The sequence below is a fragment of the Pseudopodoces humilis genome, chromosome 26 (assembly GCF_049639895.1).
Source record: "Pseudopodoces humilis isolate 2021_Gansu_Grassland_sample_001 chromosome 26, ASM4963989v1, whole genome shotgun sequence".
Classification (NCBI taxonomy): domain Eukaryota; kingdom Metazoa; phylum Chordata; class Aves; order Passeriformes; family Paridae; genus Pseudopodoces; species Pseudopodoces humilis.
Window position 1 is genome coordinate 5524353 of NC_142225.1, and position 26595 is coordinate 5550947.

The following is a 26595-nucleotide window of genomic DNA, read 5'->3' on the forward strand; positions in this document are numbered from 1 at the left end:
TTTGCCACTGCTGCCTTTTATGGAAGTCTATTATTACAATTATTGTGGATTTAGTGTTCCAAGCGTGCACCTGGCACCTCGCAGGCTCATTTTCACAGGCTGCAGCATCTTCAGGGACCCTCTGGAATGTGCTGAGCCCTTCTATTATGCAAATCAGGAATTCCCAGGTGTGCACATCCCTGCACTCAGTGCTAAGATTGCCCTTCCCCGTTTGTGACCCATTAGCTCAGAGCTCAGGATCCTGCACTTGGGGAGGAATCAGGTTCATCTGTGGTGCAGCCCTGCTCAGGGGTCAGGGGCTCAAAGATCCTCTCCTGCACCACCCATGCCCTCTGAGCCTCTGGAACTTTCCCAAGCCCCAAATTCCCAAAGGCTGCTCCTGTTCTTGGAATTTTCTTCTCCCTCCTCTCACCTTTCCTGGTCCTTTTGCTGTTCTGGGAAAGCCTTTGCAATCCAAACCAGCAGCTAAGGACGTTTTTCTGTTTGGATTTACATTTGTTTTGGGTGGTTCTTTGGGGGAAGCTGCTGCTTTTTCCCCAGCAGTGTCTGTCCACGAGCCATCCCATTTCTTACCATATCTGCTGATTGAAGTCCTGGAGATGCTGGCAGAGGCAGGAATGTTGTAGGAGGAGGTTTGCTTGGGAACCAGAGCCACCACGGAGCGATCTGACACCTGGGGAGGCAAAGCAGGAGGAGGTCAGGGGGATTCCCTGTCCACTCTGTGATCCCTGGCTGCTGATCCAGCAAATCCTGGGAAGGGGAGTCCAGGACACACTCCCAGCCTGGCTGAGCCCTGTGCTGGGAAGAGCCTGAAGGAAATGAGGGATAAATCAAAAGACGTGGTGAAGATGCTTTTGGTCGTTCTGATTTAAGATTATGCCTTACCCAATAAAAATGAGAATCTCAAGAATTGTTGTGATCCAATTAAAGTAACAATGCAGAGGGAATAAAAGGGCTGTAATAACGTTATGGGCCATAAAACATTCCTATTAAACCATTTTTTATTTTAGCAATTTTTACGAACTTTAAGAGTTTGATTTACAGCAGAGCAAGTCATAAAGCCATCTTTCAGGGTATTTAATTGTTATCCCTTTACTGCTCCAGAGAAGGAATTAAACACTGGGAAGTCAAACTATAAATGAACATTAGCGCTAACAAGGTTTTGTTACAGCAGATTTTAGTAGCCATGTTTAATTTTATCCTCCCTATAAATCTGGTAGTCACTGGAAGTTTTCTAACTTATTCCCCTTAATTAAGGATCTGCAGGTTTCCAGGGAGTGGGCCTGAGTGGCTTTTAATTTTGAACTTGTGACCTGTGGTGCAGCACAGCGAGGGCACACAGAGTCACCACGTCTTGCCAGGCCCCAGCAGACACTTTTTAGAGGCTCAGCACAAAATAAATGCCTCTTCCTGCTGCAGGAATTGCTTTTTGGGGCTAAATCCTGCATTATTTGCCAGGAGTCTCGTGATGGACTCAGCACTGACCCTATGAACGGAGGTGGTTTGCTCCCCCAGCAGCTCCAGGGGTTTGTGTACTACCTGCAGCACCAAGGTGAGCTGCACACAACGACCTGTGCCGCCTCCAAGGCTTTGGGCTCCAGCCAGATGAAAGGATCCATGGAAATCCGAGTTATTATTATTGCTGGCGATCGTGGAAACAATAGCTACGTGCGTTTTGCAGCACAAAGGTGAGATTTTTCTAAGCAAAACACTCCAAACACCTCCGTTATTTCCTTTGCTGCTCCTGCTTCACTTCATCCAATTTATTAAGTCAGTGGGAGAAGTGATCAGTGCTGATATTATTTTCTTAGGCTGTTATTAGCTGCCACTTCAGCTCCATTTCACCAGGGAGAAACCCGAGCCCAGGCTGCTCCCGTGCCGGATCCATTTCCACCAGGGCTGTGCTGAACGGGGAGAGAGGCACTAAAAATTCCACACACGCACAGAAGAACCTCTCACTCTCTAAATTTTGGGTGGAATGGCTGCTGTCAGCTCAGCCCCAGCAGCTGCAGATCAGCCTCAGGTGGAGCACGCGGCCGCTCCTCGCGTGCGCTGCCACGGCACCCCCGGGACCCGCTCCGAGCTGCCTGCCTGCTTTACAGCTTTATAAATATTCTGATTATTCCTCAAGCTGGAAACACGGGGCACAAAACACCTTAAAGACAGGGAAAATGAAACCTGGGAGGGGGAGAAGGAAGCCCAGGCCACGGAGCTGTGTCTGCGTGGAGCAGCGAGGGCGCGATGACGATTCCAGCTCCACATCCACACCGACCTCACCTCCTAAGCCTCATTTTCCACCCAAACCTTCCCTTTCTCCTTCTAATTTTTCATTTAAAGCAGTTTCCTGGTCTCCTGGCCTCTCCAGACTCGCAGGGGCTGACAGGTATTCATGCTCTGCTGCCTCTGAGTTAACCCTGCGTGAGCCACTGTAAATCATTTGATATTAAATTCAGTGTTTCATTTTTTCCTGAGTGAAACCACACGGGGTAAGACTCTCCCATGGAGTTTAATAGCCGTGAAACCAAAAGGATACAACACAAATGTAATACAATTCCTTGCCATGTATAACAGCTCCAGAGAATTTAACAAAGAATTACACTTATTTAAGCTACACATCTATTTTTATAAATGAAGAAATAAGCGGGAGGTGCACAGCTCTCTCTGTAATTTCATGAAGTGCCTCAAAACTATTAGAAAGGTGAATATTTCTCTTTAATTCCAATTTGGGTGTTGTATGTGAAGGCTTCCCATGAAAAATGCATTTGATCAGTTATTGTATTTTTGTGATTCTAATGCAGAAAACAAAAGCAACATTGTCAAAATGCAGCAGCCAGGTGTGGAGCCGGGAAACCCTTGGGATTAAATAAGCACCCTCAGGGCACAGTGAGGAGGAGGAGGGTGGTTTGGAGCCCTGGAGCTGCAGGAATGGGGCTGTGGGGGATGGATCCCAGGAAGCAGGAGCAGGGAATTGAGGACCAGGAGGGTTCTGCCCCCTCCTGCAGCCTCCCAGGTGCCAGCAGCTGTCCAAGGGACACACCTGGAGCTGCAGGATGGGAACCTGGGCCGAGCATCTCCCAGCACCGTCTGCAAAGCCAGGGATCTCCCTGCCTTCAGAGCAGAATAAAGACAAAACAGCTCTGAATAAAAGATGGGCAGAGCTTTACAAAGCAGCTTTCATTTCTGTCCTAGAAATCTAGAAATCACCTTCACCAGTCCTCCGGAAATCCACATTTATTTTGATGGCTTGAACCACACCTGGTTCATGTGTCACACTCCTGTTAAACAGTGACACAGCAGCACTTGGAACTCCACTGACTTTACACCCTCTTAAAGCTGGACCTTTACCCAGGTACTTGTTTCACGGTGTAGTCCTGGAGCATCTGTATTTTTGATAGCTAAGAAAAACATTTACTCCAACAGAAAGAACCCCAAACTGCTAAGAGTGGAAAAAATATAATAAAAAAATAGACATATTGCTGTTAGATTTTGGCAAAAGCCTCTCCTTGACAAGTGAAAAGATTTTGGCTTCTCTTTAATGACTGAGACAGCTCCGTTGGGCTGAGCAGAGCTCGGGCCAGAGCAGGCAGGCTCCTGTCACTACCTGGGCTGGATGTTTGGCTGCCAACTTCTCCTTTCTTCCAGAGCAAACCTGACATTCAAATGGCAGCGAGAGCTGCAGCATCTCGAGTGCTGCGAGGAATTTGTTTATTTTAAGGGGAAGCTTTTGGCTCAGGTTTTCCCACAGGCACTGGAAGGAAAGTGCTCCCTCCCCCAGCATCCAGCACACATCAGACAAGCACAGCTTTCACTTGTGACTTCCTCACGATGACTTTTAAAGATCAAGGCATAATAAAAGTCTCGCTGCTTCCCTGCATGTTGGTTAATCCCTTGCAACTGTCAGGTAAAACAGATTTTTAGGAACAATGGAATTAATCTGCTCAACTCCTCTGACATTTTACAGTAATCTGTGTTTAAATCCTGGGGGTTGCTTGGAAAAGTTGACCCTGGAGGTGCTTTTTAACATGCACTGTGCATATTGATGGGACTCTCCTGCCTCGCTCCTGATTGCAGGGATCCTGTCAATACTGGCTCCCATTCAAGTCCCCCAGCGTGAGGCAGGCTGATGGACTGGAGATGCTGGATAAACAGGGAGAGATGCCAGATTAAATACTAAACACTTCTGGGGAGGTGGTGATGGACAGGAGTAGGTTACGGGTCCCAATTAATGCAGTTATCCTGCGCTGCAGACAGGCTGAGAGGGAAAGCCTTTGATTCCCTGCAACCAAACCTTCCTCAGCCCCCTCCTTACCTCTCCTCCCACCTTTTGCTTTGATTCCCTCTATCCAAACCTTCCTCAGCTCCCTCTCTTCCCACCTTTCACACTGTAAGGAGCCCTTTCCAACAGACTCTGCCCTATCCAGAAGCTGAGGATGGCAAGAAATTCTTAAGTCTTCCCACCCAGGCACATCTTCAGTGCCTGGCTCCACTATCCTGGGATTTTATGCCTCCCCTGCTGCTCCAGGCAGTTCCAGACCCCCAGACAAAGTCCTGAGCCCCTCCCCAGGCCCCTCATCCCCAGCAGCGTCAGCTCAGCCCCTCACTGCTCCCTCTGCCTCTCTCCCACGGCTGGCAGGTTTCATTTAGCCAATTTTCAACCCTGCTGCTTCCTCTGAGCTCCGTGTCAAGGTTGCTTTCCCCCCTAATGCTAAAGCACATGGAACCCTTCTGGTTTATCACACAAACGTGACCTCCCTGTCTGTCTGGGCAGACGAGACACTCGGGAATGAAGTTCCTGCTGTTGTGGGAGCTGTCAGAGGGGCTGCTCCCTCACCTGATAGTGCACCAGGGTGTTCAGGCGCTTCCAGTCCCCCTCGATCTTGGTGGTGATGTCCTCGTCCTGCAGCACCACGCGGGCGATGCGGCCCTGCCGCCACTCTGGGGAGAGGGGAGAGCCACGGTCACCGGGGCCCAAGGTGCAAACCCCAGCAGGAATCTCCCCCCAGCCCCTCTGATCATCCCCTCCCACCGGGCAGGGCAGCTCCTACCCAAATCCATGTCAACAGCTCTCGGTCTTTGGGAATAGGGGACGTTTTTGTACACGGCATCCAGGATCTTCTCCTTCACTTGGGTGATGGTGTCACAGTTCAGCACCTTCACGGGGATCTCGGGGCTGTTCTCGTTGTCTGGGTTCACACAGTTTAGGATCTGCAAGAGAAGAACCACACCACGCTCTAAAGGAGAAGTGTAACCACATGTCACAGCAACCTCTTCCCATAAAAAACCCCACTGCAGCCCTAAATGCATCATTGCTATTGCATCTATAATGTTTATATAGTTATTGCTGAGAGAGGAGCCCTGGCTGTCCATTTTCACTCTCTGCAGGAGGGCAATGCCCCGAGCACAGGGGGATAAAACTTTCCCCTCACACCTGTGTCCCCAAACCTGCACACCAGGGACACTCCTGGCTGGGCCACGGGTCCTGACTGCCCAGCAACGCTCACACCTCAGGTGATCCCACCTCCTGATCCCTGCCCCAAGGGCCAGCAGAGCTGAGGGACAGCAGGATTTGGCACTCACCAGGGTCTTGTACTCGATCTGCTGCCGGATGAGTTTGTCCTCGCTCAGGGAGTACCGCGCCTCTCCCGTGATGGCATCGATGGGGCCCTTCTCCATCTGCTGCTTGATGGCACAGTAGAGCATGAACAGGGGCTCTCCAGCACATTCCTGCACGAGAGGAGGACACCAGAGCTCACAGGGGGCTCCCAGCCCCGACTGGCTCAGGATTCCACCCCGCACAGGCTCATCCCACTGACTCAATCCACACGTGTGGCCCCGGGCTGGCCCCCAGCAGCTCCCGGAGAGCACAGCCAAACCCGTGAGCTCCACTGCTCCACGGCTGGGTTGTCTTTGGCAGGGCAAATCCCTCCTGAATCTGTGTGGCTGGAAAAAATGGGAATTTGAGATCTCGATCTCGCTGTTCACTCCCCTGGAGTGAATTCTGCAGGGCTTCCAAAGCCACAAATTAAGTTTAAAACTGTGGAAGCCGAGGCATGGAGATGTGAGGATTTCCCTTGGGTCCCAAAGAGGTGTAACAGAACCTCCTTTAGGTGGGAATCACTCTGGGACACCTGAGGCTTGGGGGAGGCTGTGAGCATGGAGCAGCAGCATCCCCAGAGCAAATGTCCACCTCTCCCTCCTTGCTCCTCCATCTTTTGGAGCCTGATGGAAGAGTTTTACCCGCAGGTGCAGCCCGGGGGTGGCTGGAGGGTGAGACAGCAGAGCAGCTCCCCGCTCCAGCTCTCCTTACCTTCAGGAATCTGTGGAGCAGGAAGGCAAACCAGTTCGTCAGCATCTTCTCGGCCACAGACTCGGTCCTGGGGGAGGCAGGAGGGCACACATCACCCACGGAGCCCCCCCAGCTGCGGCTGGCACAGCTCCTGGGGCAGCAGGAGGAGACCAGCGCCCAGCTGCCAGCCCCTGCCAGCCCCGATGGGGCCGGGGACAGCCAGCCTGGTGACACTCGGCTCCTCGCACGTGGTGCAAATTACAGCCTGGCTCAGTAAATCACTGGGATTTGCAGCAGTTCCTGGCAATCAGGGACAGCCGAGTGACAATGGCAGCGAAATTGCAGCTTTCTCCCCAGTCCCACCCAGTGTCCTCTCCACATTGTGCCCGAGATTATCTCTAATTTAAATACAATGGCTCCTAATGATAGTTTTTAACGCTGCCTCTGCAGGACCCAGAGGCTTTCCTTAAAGCTCCACAGCCCCTTTTCCTGGGATGGGATGGCTCTGGTGGCTGCGGGGTGTCTCAGGTTGGAGCCCCAGCCCCGTGCAGGGAAGAGGTGCTGTGCTGCAGCCTGGCCACTATGACCATGTCCCTGGCCACTGTGACCACCACCCTGGCCAGTGTGACCACCACCCTGGTCAGTGTGACCATGTCCCTGGCCAGTGTGACCATGTCCCTGGCCAGTGTGACCACCACCCTGGTCAGTGTGACCACCACCCTGGTCAGTGTGACCACCACCCTGGTCAGTGTGACCATGTCCCTGGCCAGTGTGACCGTGTCCCTGGCCAGTGTGACCACCACCCTGGTCAGTGTGACCACCACCCTGGTCAGTGTGACCACCATCCTGGTCAGTGTGACCACCACCCTGGTCAGTGTGACCACCACCCTGGCCAGCTGTGACCAAGGCTCAGCACCACCAGCCTTCCCCTCATCGGCACCAGGATCTGGTCCAAATTCCAGCACACAAAGAGGGATGAGTGCAATTCCCTGCGTCCCTTCCTCTGGGGACTGATCCCTCTGCCCTCACCATGAACCAGGACTCCTCCTCCTCCCTGACATCTCACTCCAGACCCGTTTTCCCCATTCTTCCCCTTAAATGAGGCACTGCCTCTTGCTGTGAATCCCCACAGCATTCCGAGTGGAATTACAAGCACACACCAAAGAAGCTCAGGGCTTGATTCCAAAGCCAAGCAGATCAAGAATAAACAGGAGCCAGAGATTTCAACAAACAAAAACTGACACCAGTCGGCCAACAGACCTGGGGTCACATCATCCATCATCTCCTAGGATGGCAACATCTGTCAGGAATTCGTGAAAATGTCTGCAGATCCCCAAAGAATTTAAGGCTGAATTGATTAACTGCCTAAAAATTCATCCTACAAATTGACACACACATCATTCTCCCGTTTGAAATATTTCAGGCACCCAATTAAAGAGGAGAAGTGCCAGCACCCTTCCAAACAGCTCTGGAAAATGGAGAGGCAGTGACACAAGCCACCAAAGAGGGGGAAAATGTCAGAAAATAATGCATTCAGGACTTTAGAGGGAATATTAATTTAATAAACTACTTTGTTAATAGAATATTAAATGAAGAATTAGCAAGTCTCCCAATTAGCTGCCTCACAGCCCAGGGCCTGGCCTTTTTCCTACACATCTGAACCCCCAAATCTGCTGAGCCCCCAGATCTGCTGAGCCCCCAGATCTGCTGAGCCCCCAGATCTGCTGAGCCCCCAAATCTGCTGAACCCCCAGATCTGCTGAGCCCCCAGATCTGCTGAACCCCCAGATCTGCTGAGCCCCCAAATCTGCTGAACCCCCAGATCTGCTGAGCCCCCAGATCTGCTGAGCCCCCAAATCTGCTGAGCCCCCAGATCTGCTGAACCCCCAGATCTGCTGAACCCCCAGATCTGCTGAACCCCCAGATCTGCTGAGCCCCCAGATCTGCTGCCAGGTTTTGAGCTGCCCCTTCCAGCACCGCTCTGTGCCATCGCCAGCCTCTGGATGCTGTTAAAGGTCTGCTCCAAAAATAAAAAGATAAACTCCTGGAGATTACCAGGACAGAAGAGAATCCCTAGCCTTGGAGCGAGCCCTTTTCATGCTGACCACAGCAGGAGGGCACAGCACGATCCAGAGATGATTTTCCGAAGGAGCCGTGGCTGCTCCGCCGGCTTCCTGAGGCACCAGCGAGAAAACAAACCTAAACAAAACGAGCTGAGAGAACCTCAAAAATAAATATGTATTTTATTAATTCTCCCTGCTCTATCTAGGTCTCCAAACTGCTGTTGCCAGCAACCAGAGCAGCTGTTTGATTTAACGTCAACTTTCTTGCTGTCTCCCGTGAGGGGCAGTCGTGGAAGAAAGAGAGGGGAAAGCGAGGAAGAAAGAGGGAAAGAACTGAGTGTCAGTTATCAACTGCTGCCACCAGAGAGCTCAAAACATTTGAAAAAATAGTGTTTCACTTCATGGCTGATCACTCCTTATTAAGTCACAGCAAGGAGTTCCAGGCTGGGCTGGAACAGGCGGGCACAGGGTTGGGACAGGTCTCCAGCCCAAGGTTTAGTAGGACCTGGAGTATCAGGACAAGGAATAAAGATTTAAATTAAAAGGGAGTAGATTCAGACTAGATATAAAGCAGGGGTTTTAATAAGGGTGGTGAAACACTGGCTCACATTGCCCAGACCGGTGGCAGATGCCCAATCCCTGGGAAGATCCAGGTTCCCTGTGCAATGGGTAAATCCTGGTGCAGGACAGACAGCCCAAAGGACAGACAGCCCACGGCCCTGGCTCCTTGCTGGCTGTGCAGGGAGGAGCAGGCACAGCTCTCAGCACCATCCCTGTGTTTTTTGGAGCACCAGGAAAAGTCATTATTGATGGCTGAGGCAGAAGACGCCTTCCCAGCGACTCGTCAAACCACGGGGGAAATTAAGGCGGCTTCCTTTGCCAAGATGAGTTATTGCCTCCGCAAACACAGCCAGATTTGAAGCAATTTCCTGTCAAGTATATTCATTGTGGCTGCAGGGACCCCTGAAATTTTCCTGGGGCTGTGAAATCCTCCCCTCTCTCCAGTGTGGTGCCAGCAGAGCCCCAGCACAGCCGAGGGGCAGTGCTGGCCAAGGCCAGGCTGTGCAGGACCCCCAAGGATGTGGAGAATGGGGGGAGACTTTTCCCTGTGCCCACTGTCTTGCCCCACATTAATGCACACTTCTTCCCTATTTTCTTGCTGCCACTTCCCAGCTCTGCCTTGGGTGAGTTGCTCAATCCACCCTGGAGCTCCTGGCCCGGCTGTGGCACACAAATGCTGCTCTCCTGCCAGGCACAGACACAGGATCTGGTTTGAGACCCTCTCTGGGCATCTGTGAGCTCCCAGAGCAAGGCTAAACCCTGTCCTGGAGGCAGTGAGGAAATGGATGGGAAATCTCCATGGAGAGCAGGGATTCCCTTCCAACACCAGCCCCTGCAGAGCCCTCAGACCACAGAATCCTGGCATTAATTAGCTTGGAAAAGTCCTCTGAGAGCATCGAGTCCAATCTGAGATCAATCCCACCATGTCAACAAGACCAGCCCATTCAGAGACTGCACCAGATCCCTGGGCAGCCCCTTCCAGCCCTTTCCACGAGGAAATTCCTCTCGAAAGCCCCACCAGCATGGCCGTGCCAGCCCCTGGGACGCGTCCCCTGCCCGTCCGGCCTCACCTGCGCAGGAGCAGCTTGGGGTGGTTCTTGTTCTCCAGGTTCTTCTCGATGAGGTCTGAGAGCAGCTGTTTGAGGACGTCGGTGGCGTACTCCAGCTTGCCCTGCAGCCCCGTCATGATCAGCGAGGCCACGTTGCCGCGGTCCCGCATGGAGAAGCTGCGCTGCAGCTCCAGCGTGCGGATGAAGGTCAGCAGGAACACCTTGTTGTTGATCAGCTGAGCAAAGAGCTTCAGGGCCTTCTCCACGCTCTGCTGCCCGTTGCCTTGGACCTGCAGGGGGGAGCAGGGCTGTCAGCACAGCACGGGGGATTTGAGGGGTGGGAGGGCAGAGCTGCAGAGCCCTGGGCTCATCCCGCCAGTCACGGGAGCAGGGAGTGGTTTGGGGGGAATAGGACATTAAAAATCACCTCGTGCCACCCCCTGCCATGGGCAGGGACACCTTCCACTACCCCAGGGTGGTTCAGACACTTCCAGGGATCCAGGGGCAGTCACAGCCTCTCTGGACACTCTGTGCCAGGACTTCCACACCCTCACATGGAATAATTTCTTCCCAAAATCCCATCTAACCCTGCCCTCTGGCAGTCTGAATCCATTCTCTCTTGTCCTGCCTCTGCAGTTCCTGATGAACAGTCCCAACTCCAGCTCTCCTGTCACCCTTTCAGACCCTGGAAGGTGCTGGGAGGGCCCACACAACTTTCTCTTCTCCAGACTGAACATTCCCAACTCTCCCAGCCTGTTCCAGGCTCCTGAGCCTCTTCCTGGCCTCCTCTGGACTTGTTCCAGCACTTCCATGCCCTCCTGACGTTGGGGAGGTCAGAAGTTCTCACAGGATGGTTCAGCCCTGGCTGCACCCTTCCCTCAGGGTCTCAGCATCCCTGGATGTGATTTCTGGTCCATCCTGAGCAAACCTCCCCCTCCACAGCTCCCCTGAATCCAGGCTGGGAGCTGAACTTTGTGCACCCCATAAAGCAGCAGCTTTGAGCCTAACGGCCCCAGAAATGACGCCCAGTCCTGCTTGTTCTGCACAAAAAGTGACACTCTTGTAAGTAAATTAAATACTAATTTAGACTATTGCTTTATTATGGGCCAAGTGTAAAAAATTAATTGAAGCTTTCAGCCAGTTGTGGATTTGAGTAATTCATTACAAGTGAAAATGATGAACTGCATGAAGCAACTCTTTACCAAACATTTTGGAGAGTTATGTATTGGTTTTACTTACGTTACATAATTAAGCAACTGTGTAATTGGCAACACATTTATCACTTCTGCAATTCTGTTTTTCATGAGTGAAAAAATAAAAAAGCATTCATATTTGTTTGCTGGAGCCTCGGCTTCTTTGGCAACTCCAACAGCAAACATGATGCATGGAGCTGGAAAATTCGGAGCAGGAATGGGCTGGGAGAGGCTGCTCCTGTCTGAGCAGCACCACAGCCACTGCTCAGTGCTGGTGGCTGAGGAAAGGAACCCAAATTAATGCTTTAATGGTGGGAAGTGACGCCTGGAAAAGGAATCCAGCCCTAGAGCAACCAGGACTTCTCCCTCCTGCATCCAGCCCGGGTCTGTGTGATGGAAACAGGATTTCAGGATTTGCTGGTGCAATCCCAGTCTCTGAAAAGCTGAGCTGAGCCTCTGGCCATCCCCCATGGAGAGGATTCAGCTCCATCCCAGGGTGGGATCACAGCCCCATACTGTGGGGAGGACGGCAGCCCCATGAGGGTGATGTTTATGAAGTGATGTTTATGAGTGAGGTGATGTTTATGAAGCCCCATCCCTTTTTTTGGCCCTCTCCCAGGCGAGCAGGGCCCATCTGCTGGGTACACGGAGGGACCCTCGTACGTTCCCAACTCCTCTGTATTCCCAGTGAAAGTTTTTACGTATTTTTACACATCCTGGTGGAAAAAACAGGGAGATGGAAGCGCTTGCTCAGGGGCTGGAATGCCTGGGCATTCTCCTTGCCCTCCTGTGGACACGCGAGGGAACAGCAGCAGGATGCTGCGGGCAGGATGCTGCGGGCAGGATGCTGCGGGCAGGATGCTGCGGGCAGGATGCTGCGGGCAGGATGCTGCGGGCAGGATGCTGCGGGCAGGATGCTGCGGGCAGGATGCTGCGGGCAGGATGCTGCGGGCAGGATGCTGCGGGCAGGATGCTGCGGGCAGGATGCTGCGGGCACTCACCCATCCCCTGCCCCACCAGCTTAGGAGGACTTTAAATCACACCACAACCGCTCTGCCGCTGCCCTAGAGGTATAAACCCCACAAAATGACACCGGGGAGGAGAAACCGAAAGGAATTAAAACTCCAGAGTTAAAATGAACTCTGGGCTCAGCCTGCTGCCCCCAGGACATCCAGGAAGGTTTGGTGTGGAGGCACAAAGATGCTGCAGGGCTCCCCTGAGGGCTAGGGGGGATCTGGAGAGCTGGAGCAGAGCGGGATTTACCTCCAGCTCCCGCAGCACAGGGTGGTCCTCGATGCCCGGGAACAGCACGCGCATGGCGTAGGTGCGATAGTCCAGGTAGGGGATCCCGGAGCGGTCCAGGTCGCTGGTCAGCTCGTTGATGTCTGTCTGCAGCTCTGCAAAAGCTGTTCAGGGCCAGAGAACAGGACAGGGAGAGCTCAGCACCCAGAGGCTTTGGGAGAAGGTTTTGGGCAGGGCTGGCTGCCTGCTCCCCCCGTGGGCACGGCAGGAGGGGCTCGCTCGGGAAGGGATCCCAGGGAGCTCGGACACCCTCGGAGACTCGGTCTCAGCAGCCGAGGGAGGGAGAGCAGGCACTGCTCAGAGCAGAGACTGAGAACAAAGCTGTGCTTAATTTGTATGCAGTTCACACCTGTGCACACACACCTAAAACACCTTTAAAGGCTGCACAGAGAAACAAGGATCTGTTTTCATAACTTGGTGCCTCCCCTATTTTCCTTTCTTCTTGTTTTCCTCCTCTATCAACAGTTGCCAAGATAATCAAATCTGATGCAGATCAAATCTGAGCTACTGCAGGGGTCAGGAAGGGATTTATCCTTCCTCTCCTAACACCGTGTTATACAGCTGGATGTGTCTCCTCGTGTTTCCTCTCCAAAGTGTGACACGCTGGCTCAGGGAAGCCTCTGTACCCCAGCTGGGCTGTGCCATGCCAAGTCTGTGATTTCTCCTGCATACATCTCAATTTTTGCCCTGTGCTTTCAAGGCTACCCTTGAAATCAGCGGAACAAATCCAGTGCAACTCTCTCTCTCACTATGTGCAGCTATTTATTTTACTTTGATTGATCAAGCCCCTTCCCAGGTGGGAGGATGTAGGAAACAACAGCAGCAGCCCCCCAAAAACCCACCTTCACCTGTGGGGTGTGGGGGCTCAGCTGCCTCCGTGCAAGGGAACCTGTCCATGTGGAAACTCGCAAGCAGCAGCTCTGGGTACTCCAAATAACACCCAGAATTTCACAGAAGCAAATGCTTGAGGAATTTCTTCCTCCCTCCCAAGCCTGCTCCTCCTGCTCTAGGCTTACACTTAGGCTGGCCCAGCTTTCCAGCCCTCCTGTCTCCTGTTTGGGACCCACGCTGTTATTTGGGGCTCTGAGCCCCCTCTGTCCCCCTCTCTTTTAAAAATCCCCTCACTCAAAAGCCACAGGGCAAGGGGACACTCATCAGGGCTCTGTGGGGCTCGTGAGTGTGAGCCAGGATCAAGCTTTAATCCCATTCTCTGCACATCAGAGCCGTGTCTGCTGCTCACACGCTGCTGGCTGCCACCCTCCCGCGGTGGGGCAGGCCTGGGAATCCCATGGGAAAGCCACAAAACCCCAAGGAACACCCACAAACCCCAAGGAACACCCACAAACCCCAAGGAACACCCATAAAACCCCAAGGAACACCCACAAACCCCAAGGAACACCCACAAACCCCAAGGAACACCCACAAAACCCCAAGGAACACCCACAAAACCCCAAGGAGAACCCACAAAACCCCAAGGAGAACCCACAAACCCCAAGGAACACCCACAAACCCCAAGGAACACCCATAAAACCCCAAGGAACACCCACAAAACCCCAAGGAACACCCACAAACCCCAAGGAACACCCACAAACCCCAAGGAACACCCATAAAACCCCAAGGAACACCCACAAAACCCCAAGGAACACCCACAAAACCCCAAGGAACACCCACAAAACCCCAAGGAGAACCCACAAACCCCAAGGAACACCCACAAAACCCCAAGGAACACCCACAAAACCCCAAGGAGAACCCACAAAACCCCAAGGAGAACCCACAAACCCCAAGGAACACCCACAAACCCCCAAGGAACACCCATAAAACCCCAAGGAACACCCACAAAACCCCAAGGAACACCCACAAACCCCAAGGAACACCCACAAACCCCAAGGAACACCCATAAAACCCCAAGGAACACCCACAAAACCCCAAGGAACACCCACAAACCCCCAAGGAACACCCAAAAAACCCCAAGGAACACCCACAAAACCCCAAGGAACGCCCATAAAACCCCAAGGAACACCCACAAAACCCCAAGGAACGCCCATAAAACCCCAAGGAACACCCACAAAACCTCAAGGAGAACCCACAAACCCCAAGGAACACCCACAAACCCCAAGGAACACCCATAAAACCCCAAGGAGCACCCACAAAACTCCAAGGAACACCCATAAAACCCCAAGGAGCACCCAGTCAGCTCCCACTGCAGCCCTGGGGCTGAACCGGGACCCCAGCCCTGGAGCTGAGCACCCTGCCCCGGGCAGCACTGACCCTCCTTGCACTCCAGGGCCACCCGGGACTCCAGGTTGTCCATCTGCATCTGCAGCCTCTTGAGGGTGAGGTCGTTCTCACGGGACTTGCGCTTGTAGGCGATGAGGACGATGATGACGATGATGAGGAGCAGCGAGCCGCCGGCCGCGATGCTGACGATGGCGGGCAGGGTCAGGAGGCTGTCGGAGACGATGCTCACGGAGCCAGGGGAGAAGATGACCCCCCCAACACGCACCTGCAGGGCACGGCACAGCTGAGCAGCAGCTTGGGGAACCTCCCTGTGCCCCGTCCTGCCCAGCACGGGGCTGAGATCCCTCGGGAAGCACTGAGCCGCCTCTGCTGAGGAGCAGAAAGCCCCAAGTGCCTTCCAGCACAGAGGGGGCCGCTTGTGTGAACACAGGGAGGCTTCAAGCGATGATAAATGTGCCAGCCCTTCACTATCTGGGCTTGCTCTTATTATCTGATGGCTCCATTTGACTTTCATTTTTTAAGCTTTCAACTCCTTTTTGTAAACCATGGACATGAACAAGCCCCTGATCATTCCCCTGACAAGAAACCGGAGTGACTGCAAGGACAGAGCAGAGGAGGGAGCAGAAAGCTCCACGTGAAAGCTGTGGAGCAAACAGGCTGGAGTTAACACCAGGACAGGCTTTTCTTGGATGTGCCCTGGCCACAGATGTGAGCAGCTCTCAGCCAGGTTGCGCTTCTGGGAGTCACACTGTGATAATCTGAATATGTTTTGGATGCTGAACTTCAAGGGAAATAAATCACAATTACAATCTCATTTGGGCTCTGCTCAGGCAATTCGGCAGCTGGGGTTTGGTCTGCGAGAGCAGCAGAGGAAGCAGCGATGCCCAAACCCAGAGCAGAGGGAGGCACTGACTGCTATCCTGGATGAGGCTCTTGATCCAACACTCCGGAGTTCAGATGTTCCTGGCTCCTGCTTGGGGAAAAGGCAAAACCTTTCCATCCACTTGGCAGGCCAGTTCTGTCTCTGTGGGCTGATTAAATCCCTCCAGGAGGGAGAACACTGGGAATGGCCTCAACTTCATCCAGAGGAAGGCTGGCACCCAGTGCCAAAGGCACTGCCAGAAAGGTTTGTTCCTTCTAGAAGGCTGAGGGGCATTTTCCTCTCAGGGAAGGACAAAGTCTCTCCATGCTAACCCACATCAATATTTTACTTCCAATTAGAGACGCATAAAATCTAAAATCCTACAGGGGATTGTGTAGCCAAGCCAGTCAGGGAGCTGGAGAAGGAGAAGGGGGCAGAGGAGAGGGGAAGGGGATGCTGGTGGGACATTGGCCCCTCACCATCACTTTGTGCTGCCCGGAGAGGGTGGGGGGCTCGCACAGCAGCTGTGTCTCGGACACGGTGACGGCGCAAGGCGTCTCCCCGATCAGCACCGTGTAGTTGAGCTTGGCTCCTCCCGGGGCGGGCGGGCACAGGTTCCTGCCCTGGGGACACGGGGACACAACGGAGATGCAGCACCTTCCTCCAGCTTCCATCTCGTGCAAACAACGGGGCTCACAAAAACCCCCTCCTCCCTCCCTCTGGGGTTTTTGTGAGCTCCCCAGGGCTGAGCGAGGCTCTCCCTACCTTCAGGATGATGGGGGAGCCCGGCTTCTGCTCCAGCACCCCGGTGGAGCTCAGCATTTCAAACGTGGGGTTGGGGTAGTAGATGAACTTGGTGTCGTTGTAGACCAGCAGGGACTGGACATTGTTGAAGATGAAGCCGAACTCGTCCGGCCGCTCCACGGCGTCCAGCCCCGGCCGGTACTCGGCGGTCAGCGGCGGCGCCAGGCAGGCCAGGGCCGTGGCGTTCACCACCTCGCACACCTGGGGAAGGGGACATTTCAGAGACACAGCAGGGAACACTCTGCCCTGAGCCGGCCTGGGCTTCTCTGCTGGCCGGGAGGTCCAGTGGATTCATGCTTTGCTGGAAATATTTAATCCAGGCTTGATGCTCCCTGATCTCAGAGGTCTTTTCCAGCCTTACTGATTCTGTGAGGCATTACAGCCGTGGTTTGGGGTAATTTGCTTCTCCTCCAGCCAGCATGAAGGCAATGGGGTGGAGATGGAAGATGAGCCCAAAATGAGCCGTGTTTCAGCGGAGTTAAAGGCTCACACAGCAGTTCTCATTTATTTTCCTTTATTTTTTCCCATTTCTTTCCACTTTCCTCCTCTCTAGCTCAGAAACAGACCCACGGGGAATACCTGTTCCCTGCTGCAATGGGTGATTAGAGGCCATTCCCAAATGCCAGCAAGGGGAGGGAATGGATCCTGTGACACTGGTGGGCAGGAGGGAACATGAAGGTCATCTCCTGCTGGGCTGAGGACACCCACAGCTCCTCCAGCCCTCAAAGCAGGGAAATCACTGATTTATGGGGCTCTTGCCTTGTAAAGCAGCAAGAGCCCAACCATTTGGCCTCCCTCCATAAGTGAAAGATTTAATTTTGCTCAATTTTGTGTCTTCAGAATTATTTTTGTAGCACTATAACTGCAATTGCTAGCAACAAAATTAGATGTCTTTTTAAAAAGAGCTCAGATGAAAAAGGTCTTGAGGGGGAGAAGAGGAATAGGAAAAGACCGCTAAGTGATTTGCCCTTTCCAAGATAATACAGACTCAGTCACAGAGATCACTGCATAGAAACAATATATATTCCATTTTTACTTGGCCAGAATAATTTCTGAAGTCCTGGAGGTGCAATTCTTACTTGTAGCACACACAGGAACCTCGCTTAGTCCCCATTTAGCTGGGGGTTCGTCTCAGCTTCTCACTCATGGACTGAAACAATACAGGTAGGGGAAGGAGGTAAATTCACATTTTCGCATGCCAAATTCCCTCTTCCCAGTGTTCCCAGTTTGGGGGAGTGCAGGAAACACCCCCAGAGCAGCTTTTGCCATGGCAAACCTCCCCAGGGAGGCAGCCCTGGCAGCGTTCCCCACCCAGGGGGAGGCTCCCAGTGACAGCCCCTACTCACGTTGACAAACTCCTTCCCGTTGTACTTGACGCGGATCCGGGGCTCCTGGATCACGTCCAGGTTGGAGCCAGTGACGGTCAGGGGTGTGTGTCCGCTGTGGGGAAGCCAGGACAGGCTGCTCAGTGGGCTGGGCTGTGCTCAGAGCCTGGCCTGAGGTGCTGTGGGGCTCAGCCACCCGTGGGGTCAGGCTTGAGAGGATGAGCTCAGCCCAGGGGTTTTAGCAATGTCCCCGTGATGAGGCAGCGGCAGCAACCCCGCTGCTCACGCTGCCTTTTGATTAACATCAGCTTCTCCCTTTCTTGTGTTCCAGGAGCACAAGAGGGAGCCTCTCGTGAGCAGTTGTGCCCTTCTGCAGCAGAGGGGCTGATCTGGCCTTAGGCTGTGCCCCCAGATTCTCGGTGCAGGGTCTGCTGTCACTGCCTGGCTGAACACAACCCCTCTGGTAACCCCAGGCCTGACCTGTGGGAAATGCAAACCCCAGGAATGCCCAGCCCTGACCCGTTCAGGATGCTGGGTGGGATGTGCATTTCCCAACAGCCCCTTTTTTGGCCTGGCTGGGTGCTGAGGAGCCCCAGAGCAGAGGAGAGCCACGGAGGTGCTGTCAGAGCTGTTACCTGGCGATGCTCCACTCGGGCTCGATGTGCTGCACCTTGGGGTCATCGATGTACTCGAACAGCAAAGTCCTCTCCAGCTGAGCCCTGTCCACGCTGACAGAGACCTGAACAGCCCCCAGGCCGTGGGCTGAGGGCGCTGACACACAAACGATCTCGTTCATGGATCGCCTGCACAAAGGGAGACGGGTGCTGTTAGTGGGGTGGCGGTTTGGGGGCAGGAACAGCCTTTGTCCCGTCCTGGGGCAGCTCAGATCTCATTCCCCTCTCCATCCCTGAGCCCAGCCTGGTACCTGGGGAGCTCCTGAGGTGGGCAGGAGGGTTTGGCATGGAGGGAAGGGTAGGGAGCTGTGCACCGAGCTCTGCCCACCGCGAGAGCAGCGCAGCCGCCCTGAAATCCCTCTTTGTGCCAAGCTCCCCCTGAACCCGCTCCCTTCTGCTGGGCGTGCGAAAACAGATGGCTGCCTTTTAAATGGGATGCATGAGCTCAGTGAAAAGCCAAATTCTTCCCCTCCCCACCCCAGAGCACACACCAGGCTCTTGTGAGCGGCACAAAGGCCCCGCGCAGCCCCTGCCTGGGAAGGGCGATGGCACCGGCACCGCTGCCTTGGGCTTTGTCTCCCCTTCAGAGCGGGGTGACCTCGGCTCGGCGCTGGCTGGCTGGACACAACAGACCATCTGCTGCCACCAGAGCCCCAGAGAAGGTGGAGGCAGCGGCACAGGGAGGCACTGTCAGAGCACAAAGGCGCCGGTGGGTGGAGGGATGGAGAGGGGAATAGATCTGAGCATCCAGAACAGAGCTGGGAGGAACCACGCGGCTCCTTGGACACTGATCCTACAAAAAGCGCTGGAGGGATATCCCTGGCAGGCCAGTGTTCCTGCACAGCCACCTGTGGTTGTCCTTCCTGTCCAAGCCTGCCCCTGCCTCACAGGACAGTCTGTGTTCTTTCTGCGGCTCCTTCAGTTTTGGGTTCTCCCAGGGGAGAGGGCAGGCAGGTCTGCAGCACCTCACTGCCAGTCTGGCACTTAAATCAAAACCTGGCACTCCTGAATGGGCAACCTTCACCATCCTCACCATCCTCAGGGGCTTTGGGGGTGCCTGTATGGCTGAGGCTCGGGTGCAGCCATGTCCCTGCTCTGCTCCAATAAAGTTTTGAGCCTGTGCCTGGCAGGGGGACAAGGTGTGGACCCTTTTTGGGGTCCCTACACACTCCCTGCCCTGCCTAAGGAGCATTTCATGCACCACCACTAAGGACATTTAGGAGGGCCTGGAACAGCAGGTACCACAATGTTCCCAGCTCACACCTTGGCATCCCACCCCCCACAACTGAGGGGACAGAAACCACCCCCTGAAACACTTCAAACCAGTTGTACTTGACCATTTCTGTTGATGCAATAACACCCCCACCCCTTCCTGCCCTGCTCCTTTTCCTTTTCCCATCCTCACTTGGTTTTATCACATCCACCTTGGTTTAACTTAGCCACAAAGGCTTCCTTGTGTGAGGAGTGGGATTCTCCAGCCCCTGTGCTGAGTCTTGGGGTGATTCTGTGCAGCCTGACGAGCTTCCAGCCCTGCTGCAGCCCTCCCTGCCCTGCTGCTGCCCAGCCCAGCCCCTGCCGTGCCTGCCCAGCTCTGGCACGAGCTGGGAGTGACGCAGGGCTGCTGGCAGAGCAGCTCCCGGCTCCCTGTGATCAGCTAATTAGCTTTCTGTGCTATTATTATGTCGTCATGGTGAATCTACCCACTCCTCCGATCAGAGAGGGGAGAATGGGGGAAGCTGTAATTAGAGGGAATCTCATTAGGAGCTGCTTCATCTCATCAGGCTCCCCCACACCCTGGAGTACAATTGGAGTTCATTGCCTCAAAACAGTCCACAGCAAAGCGAGTGCACGGCGTGGCCCCACGTGAGGGACCGGGCTGCTCAGTCCCTGCTCTCGCCTTGCTGAGCTTCCTGCTGCAACTGGAACATCCAGGGAACCCAAAGCAGGTCAGCAGCTGCAGGATGCCTGGATCAGCTCTTTCAGGGATGATATTCCAGGCTGATCCTACCCTTGTGCTGGTGGTAATGCTGTTCCTGTCTCTGAGGGAGCCATTTGGTGTCGTTGCTTTGGGTGTGGGAGGAAATATTGATGGGTTGGTTACACTGCTTCCACCTGGAGCTGCCCTGGAAGGTCCTGGAATGTCCTGAGCACCATCCTGGGCTGGATCCAGAACAAGCACTGCTGATAGCCCGGTGTGCTCCCGCACCTGAACGCCCACAGCTCCCACATTCAAGAACCTCTCAGGTTTTTGGATGAGAAATTCACCTCCAGGGATCTTTGCTTTCCCAGAAACTTCCTCAGTTCCTCCTGGGCAGCCTGAGTGAGGATCTGGGATCCAAAGAATCCCTTTGGATCCAGGGTGCCACCCCGGCTGTGCCCACTGCCAGCAGGGTGGGCAGGGCTGTGTACTGATACACACAGATGTAAACCACACGTCTCTTTCTTAACTAAGCCACAGGGAAACCCATTAAACCCTGCAAATGTCAACTCTGTGTTTACACTGCTGGGGGAAAAGCAAATTTGCCATCGAAATCCCAGCAGAGACTGATGGCTGGGCAGGTTCCTCAGAAGGAGGTGCGAGCAGACCCTCGCCTTGCTCTGCCCTGAGCATCCCAGACTGTTTTCAGGAGATCGAGGCACCTGCAACAGTGAGGCTGCAATGAAAGCAATGCAGGTCTGTGAGGAGAGAAAGGAGATATTTCTTATAAATGTTCCATTTTCATCAGGGCAGCCAGGCTGGGGGCAGGAACTGATGACCAATATAAGCATATTTCCATCACAGTGGTGTTTCACTGTGATTTTCAGAGCAGTAACTGTTGGAACAGCATTAAAATGAAATAACGAACAGCACTGACACCGATGAATCCCTCCCTTGCCATGCAAGCCTCCATCACAATAAAAGAGAAGAGGGTTTCATGCAATAAAAGAGGGAATGGGAGCCTTAGGGGCTCCCAGATGGATTTTTGCACATTCAGCTCCAGCAGATCCATGCTGGGGCAGGAGCAGGAGGAGCCTGTGCTGGTCTCTTACTCGTGGAATTCGCAGGTCTGGTTTCCCAGGAGCACGGACACGCGGCTGCCCGCCCCGAGGTAGTGGCCAGAGATGGTCACCATGGTCCCTCCCGACTCCGGGCCGCGGCTGGGGCTCAGGAAACTCACAGCTGGAGTCTGCAGGAAGGAAAGGACACACACACACACACACACTCAGTGCTCCTGCTGCAGCCAGGAGCTGCTGTGGGTGCCTGTGACAGCGGAGAAGGACATCCATGGGTGGCCAAGGCCAGGCTGGATGTATCTTGGAGCAACCTGGGAGAGTGGAAGGTGTCCCTGCCCATGGCAGCGGTGGGACTGGGTCTTTGAGGATCCCTCCCAACCCAAACCAATCTTTGATTCCATAATCTCTGTTCTGGAGGTGCAAAGCTGAACCCAAATGCTCCGGGTGCCCCGGTTATTCACAGGGTGAGCTCTTGAATCCTGCAAGCTGGGCCACCAAAAATTGTGCAGCACCAGGGAGAAACCCCCAGGGAATAAAAAAAGGCCATTGCAGGATTGTGGAGCTGAAGCCCCTCCATGTGGCACGCTCAGCTCCCGGGGCACACACGCCTGTCCCCCAGCAGGACACTCACCACAAACATGTACTGCTGCGCCGACTTGGCCGTGAACTCGGGCTTGCACTCTCCGATGCACAGGAGCACTGGGCCGGAGCTGATCCCTGGAAGCGCCTGCCCCATTTCACAGACGATCCTGGAAGCAGAAATGCCGCAGGGAAGCTTTGGCAGGAGGTGCCGGCAGTGCCCTGCACAGCTCCACGCTGCCTTTATTTCTCCTTCCCTGCCCCCACCTCTTTAACTTTGATATCTGCCTCTTTGGAAGAAGTTAATTACTGAGTCTATTTTTACCCCATGTAGTAATTTAAAGGAAAAAAAATCAAAATTAGACATAATTATTACAAGCTGTAAACTCCAGAGCAAAGCAGAGCACTAATGGCAATATATTAGCCAGTAGCAAAGTGAGTGCGAAGTCCTCGGAGTAACAGATGAGTTCATTAAGGGAACAGCTCACACTGCAGACTCCCAGTTAATCAAAACTGGAGAAACCTGCTGGGAGATGATAGAGACAGCCCTGGAGAGCAGCTTCTGCTGGGGGACAGGGCTGCCTGCCACAAACACGCCCGTGGAGCGTGGCTCTGGGCTCCTGGCATGGTCCAGCTCAGCTCCCCGAGGCTGGGAAAGCTGCAGGGCCAGGGAGAGCTGCTGGGGTTAACCCTGACTGATCACTGCGGATGAACAACCCCCAAATCCCAGGGCACGGGGGATGTGTGGCACCGGCTGGGGATGGATCCAGAGGATGCCAGGCATGCCAGCAGGTTTGGGGATGGTTTTCAGAGGGGCATCAGCTGGCAGAGCTCTCCAGATGGAGCTGGATGCTGCCTGCTCCCACAGCAATGCTGAGAAGATAAATTCAAGAGCATCCCTGCAGGCACTGGGAAGCTGAGGGTGAGAGGAACCTGCCCCAGACTGGAAATGTGAGAGTGGGAATAACTGGCCTCAGGACAGGAGACTTGAGGATGGGTAATTTGCCTGAGGGGTGAAAAGCTGAAGGTAGGAGTAACCTGCCTGAGGCAGGAGGTGCAGTTCCACCCATGAGGAGATCCCTGTGTGGATCTGACCCTGGGAGTGGGACCAGACAGGAGCCAGAGCAGCTTCTCCCTGCTGAGGCTGAAGAGAGAAGCGCTCACTCCTCTGCCTATCACACAAAAAGACATAAAAGGCCCCAGTTTGGGGAGGCAGCGTTCCAGCTGCCTTCAGCAGCATTAAATTCACCGCAAATAAAAAGTAAAATAAAATAAACCACGAAGACTGAAGGAAAAAAGAAGCTGCAGCTCGCGTGCGCAGGTGATGCCAGGAGGCCCGATGAAATACACACAGGCTGGTAAAGGGAGGAACGTGCACGTCCTCATTGCTGCACATCAAAAGGGGCTGCCTGGAGAGCTCTGCTGCCTTTGGAGAGCAGGGATTGAAGCGTCTCAGCTCTGAGCCTTCCTCTGCCACGTGCTCCTCGCTCTGCCTTTCAACCAGACATCGCCCCTGCGCCTCTCTGCCTCTTATTCCTTCACCTCTCCCTCATCCCTCCTCCTCCTCCTCCTGACCAGCAGCGGGGAGAGGAGGCCGCTCTGAGCTTGGGGCCAGGGCAAACAAAGCCTGGGAAGTGACTCCTGGCATCCCACGGGCAGGAGAAGAGAGGGGAGGATCTCTCTGCCCCAAGGAAACACCAAATTCTCATCTCTGCCAGCAGAGCAGCAGCTGCAGCCCAGCCCGGGCAGGGACGGGCACGGGACAGGGCACAAGTGACCGGGTACACCTGGTCCGAGTCCCGCTCCCAGCCAAATCCCCAGCAGGTACCTTGTTACAAAACGCTGCATTGGCAGAGCTGTAGGGTGCTGATTGCCGGGCTAAGTGGCCCTTTCACCAACATTAACCTAATTGCTGGCTGATAGATTGCGGGGCTGGAGCATATGGCAGAGTCATTACAGTCTTGGAATTCAGTCTGCCCACAGAAGCCTTAAGAGGGTCCTTTTATCTGTATTCATCTTTAAAAGGCAGCTCTCATGCAAACGCTTGCTGTTATCTGCCCAGGGTAAACGTTTTAATGATGTTAACAAACTTTGAAAGCTCAAGAGCCGTAATTAGAGTCATGATTATAAAATCAGGGTTTCATACCATCAAAGGGGGATAATTTCATAATCTTCCATCCTTTATTTGAAAAATAAAGTATAACAAAGTACTGCTCAGCAGAACAGCCCCAACTGCTCGCAGTGATGGGGATCGGTGCCATGCTTGGAGGCATTCCTGCAGCAGCCCCAGGCACTGTCCATCCCGTGATCCCAGATTCCCTGGCACCCTGCACTGACCCTCACTGCTCCAGAGGGGTCAGCAATGCCCCTTCTGCCTTCCCCATGGGGAAAGAAACACAAGGAGTGGACAAAAGCCAACCAACACCACCATGGAGTGGACAAAAGCCAACCAACACCACCATGGAGTGGACAGAACCCAACCAACACCACCATGGAGTGGACAGAACCCAACCAACACCACCATGGAGTGGACAGAACCCAACCAACGTCACCATGGAGTGGACAGAACCCAACCAACGTCACCATGGAGTGGACAAAACCCAACCAATGTCACCATGGAGTGGACAGAACCCAACCAATGTCACCATGGAGTGGACAAAACCCAACCAATGTCACCATGGAGTGGACAAAACCCAACCAATGTCACCATGGAGTGGACAAAACCCAACCAACGTCACCATGGAGTGGACAAAACCCAACCAATGTCACCATGGAGTGGACAGAACCCAACCAATGTCACCATGGAGTGGACAGAACCCAACCAACGTCACCATGGAGTGGACAGAACCCAACCAACGTCACCATGGAGTGGACAAAACCCAACCAATGTCACCATGGAGTGGACAGAACCCAACCAATGTCACCATGGAGTGGACAAAACCCAACCAATGTCACCATGGAGTGGACAAAACCCAACCAATGTCACCATGGAGTGGACAAAACCCAACCAACGTCACCATGGAGTGGACAAAACCCAACCAATGTCACCATGGAGTGGACAGAACCCAACCAATGTCACCATGGAGTGGACAAAACCCAACCAATGTCACCATGGAGTGGACAAAACCCAACCAATGTCACCATGGAGTGGACAGAACCCAACCAATGTCACCATGGAGTGGACAGAACCCAACCAATGTCACCATGGAGTGGACAGAACCCAACCAATGTCACCATGGAGTGGACAAAACCCAACCAATGTCACCATGGAGTGGACAAAACCCAACCAATGTCACCATGGAGTGGACAGAACCCAACCAACGTCACCATGGAGTGGACAAAACCCAACCAATGTCACCATGGAGTGGACAAAACCCAACCAATGTCACCATGGAGTGGACAGAACCCAACCAATGTCACCATGGAGTGGACAGAACCCAACCAACGTCACCATGGAGTGGACAAAACCCAACCAACGTCACCATGGAGTGGACAGAACCCAACCAACGCCACCACGTGCTGCTGGTGGCAGGTCCTTGTGCTGCTCTGGGGTCTCAGTGGGAGCCACCAAATGCATCTCCCAGCAGAGGACAGCTCCTTGCAGCTGCTCCCTCAGCTGGGGCAGGTCTGTGCTGCTGGGCCCACCATAGGATCTTGGCCACATCCCGTTCCCACGGCACCGTTCACCATCCTCTTCCCCAGCAGGAGATGACACAACCCAAGGGGAGACATCACCTTTTCTCCTGTCCCACCCAGCACGAACGTCCCCCAGCAGCCTCTGAGCGCCCTCCTGGCTCCCTGGCACAGCCCCACGGGGCAGGAGAGGAGCGGGGTCACGCTGTGGGGTTCCTTCACCCAGCCCCTGTTACAGGCCTGTTTTCTAATTTTTGGCTGACATTTTTCTTAGTGAAACAAATGAATTGACTCCACTGGAGCCCCGCTCGGATTACGGGGCTGTCACCCCTAACAAATGGCTGCGCGCAGCCGGCGGCGCCGGCGGAATTCCAAGTGGGATGGGGAGCGCGGAGCGGCAGCAAGGTGCTCATCAGCAAAGGTGCTTAGCCAAGCAGGAACCGGGTGTGGAAGGAAACAGAACATTTAATGAAAGCTTAAAGGGCTGTTTAACCCCTGCAGAGAGAGTCCAGAGTGTGGGGATGTGCAGGGACGTGCAGGAATGTGCAGGAATCCCTTCCCATAGCCACCTCCACAGCCCTTCCTGCAGGGGACCGGGCTCTGGGTGAGGTTTTGGTCTCCTGAGCGTTGGCTGGAGGTCAGGGAGGAGCCCCGTGTGGGGTTCCCAACCCCGGGGACACGCGGTGGGGATGGCTGAGGGGACACTCACTGCTCGGCCACGACGTAGTGCTCGGGCAGGGGCGTGCACTGCACCCCGGCCACCTGCACCCCCTGCGCGATCTCCGAGAAGTCCAGGCCCAGGTTCACACCACGGATGGTCACCCTCGTCCCTCCTTCCGGGGGCCCCGACACCGTCAGGATCTGCAGGGAGACAGAACACGGGGAAGGTGAGGGGACATCCCCACCACGCTCCTTCTTCAGCCCCTGCCTTGGAAACACTTGTGCTGGGAGTGCTGCAGCCTCCTCCCGCTCCTGCTGCCAAACCAGCCAGGGTCACCCCCTCATGGCTCTCCTGGATGTCCTGGAGGAGCCC

General features: G+C 54.2%; 1 protein-coding gene across 4 annotated transcripts in view; it reads right to left on the minus strand.

Annotated features, from left to right (window-relative positions):
• The window catches only part of PLXNA2 (plexin A2), a 153047-nt gene that overhangs the window by 13472 nt on the left and 112980 nt on the right, over positions 1–26595 (minus strand). For all 4 annotated transcript variants that reach the window (XR_015774563.1, XM_088067281.1, XM_005529292.3 and 1 more), the window contains exons 13-27: positions 26272–26423; positions 21982–22099; positions 21387–21523; positions 18318–18485; positions 17704–17797; positions 16319–16558; positions 16033–16176; positions 14722–14956; positions 12415–12557; positions 9980–10248; positions 6308–6374; positions 5578–5724; positions 5046–5205; positions 4832–4935; positions 574–673 (exon numbers count right to left, since the gene is read on the minus strand). Coding sequence is in view for 3 of the 4 variants with exons in the window: in XM_088067281.1 (XP_087923407.1) it covers positions 574–673; positions 4832–4935; positions 5046–5205; positions 5578–5724; positions 6308–6374; positions 9980–10248; positions 12415–12557; positions 14722–14956; positions 16033–16176; positions 16319–16558; positions 17704–17797; positions 18318–18485; positions 21387–21523; positions 21982–22099; positions 26272–26423 (2278 nt within the window). In the remaining variant the exon portion in view is untranslated. The remainder of the gene's footprint in view (positions 1–573; positions 674–4831; positions 4936–5045; positions 5206–5577; positions 5725–6307; positions 6375–9979; positions 10249–12414; positions 12558–14721; positions 14957–16032; positions 16177–16318; positions 16559–17703; positions 17798–18317; positions 18486–21386; positions 21524–21981; positions 22100–26271; positions 26424–26595) is intronic.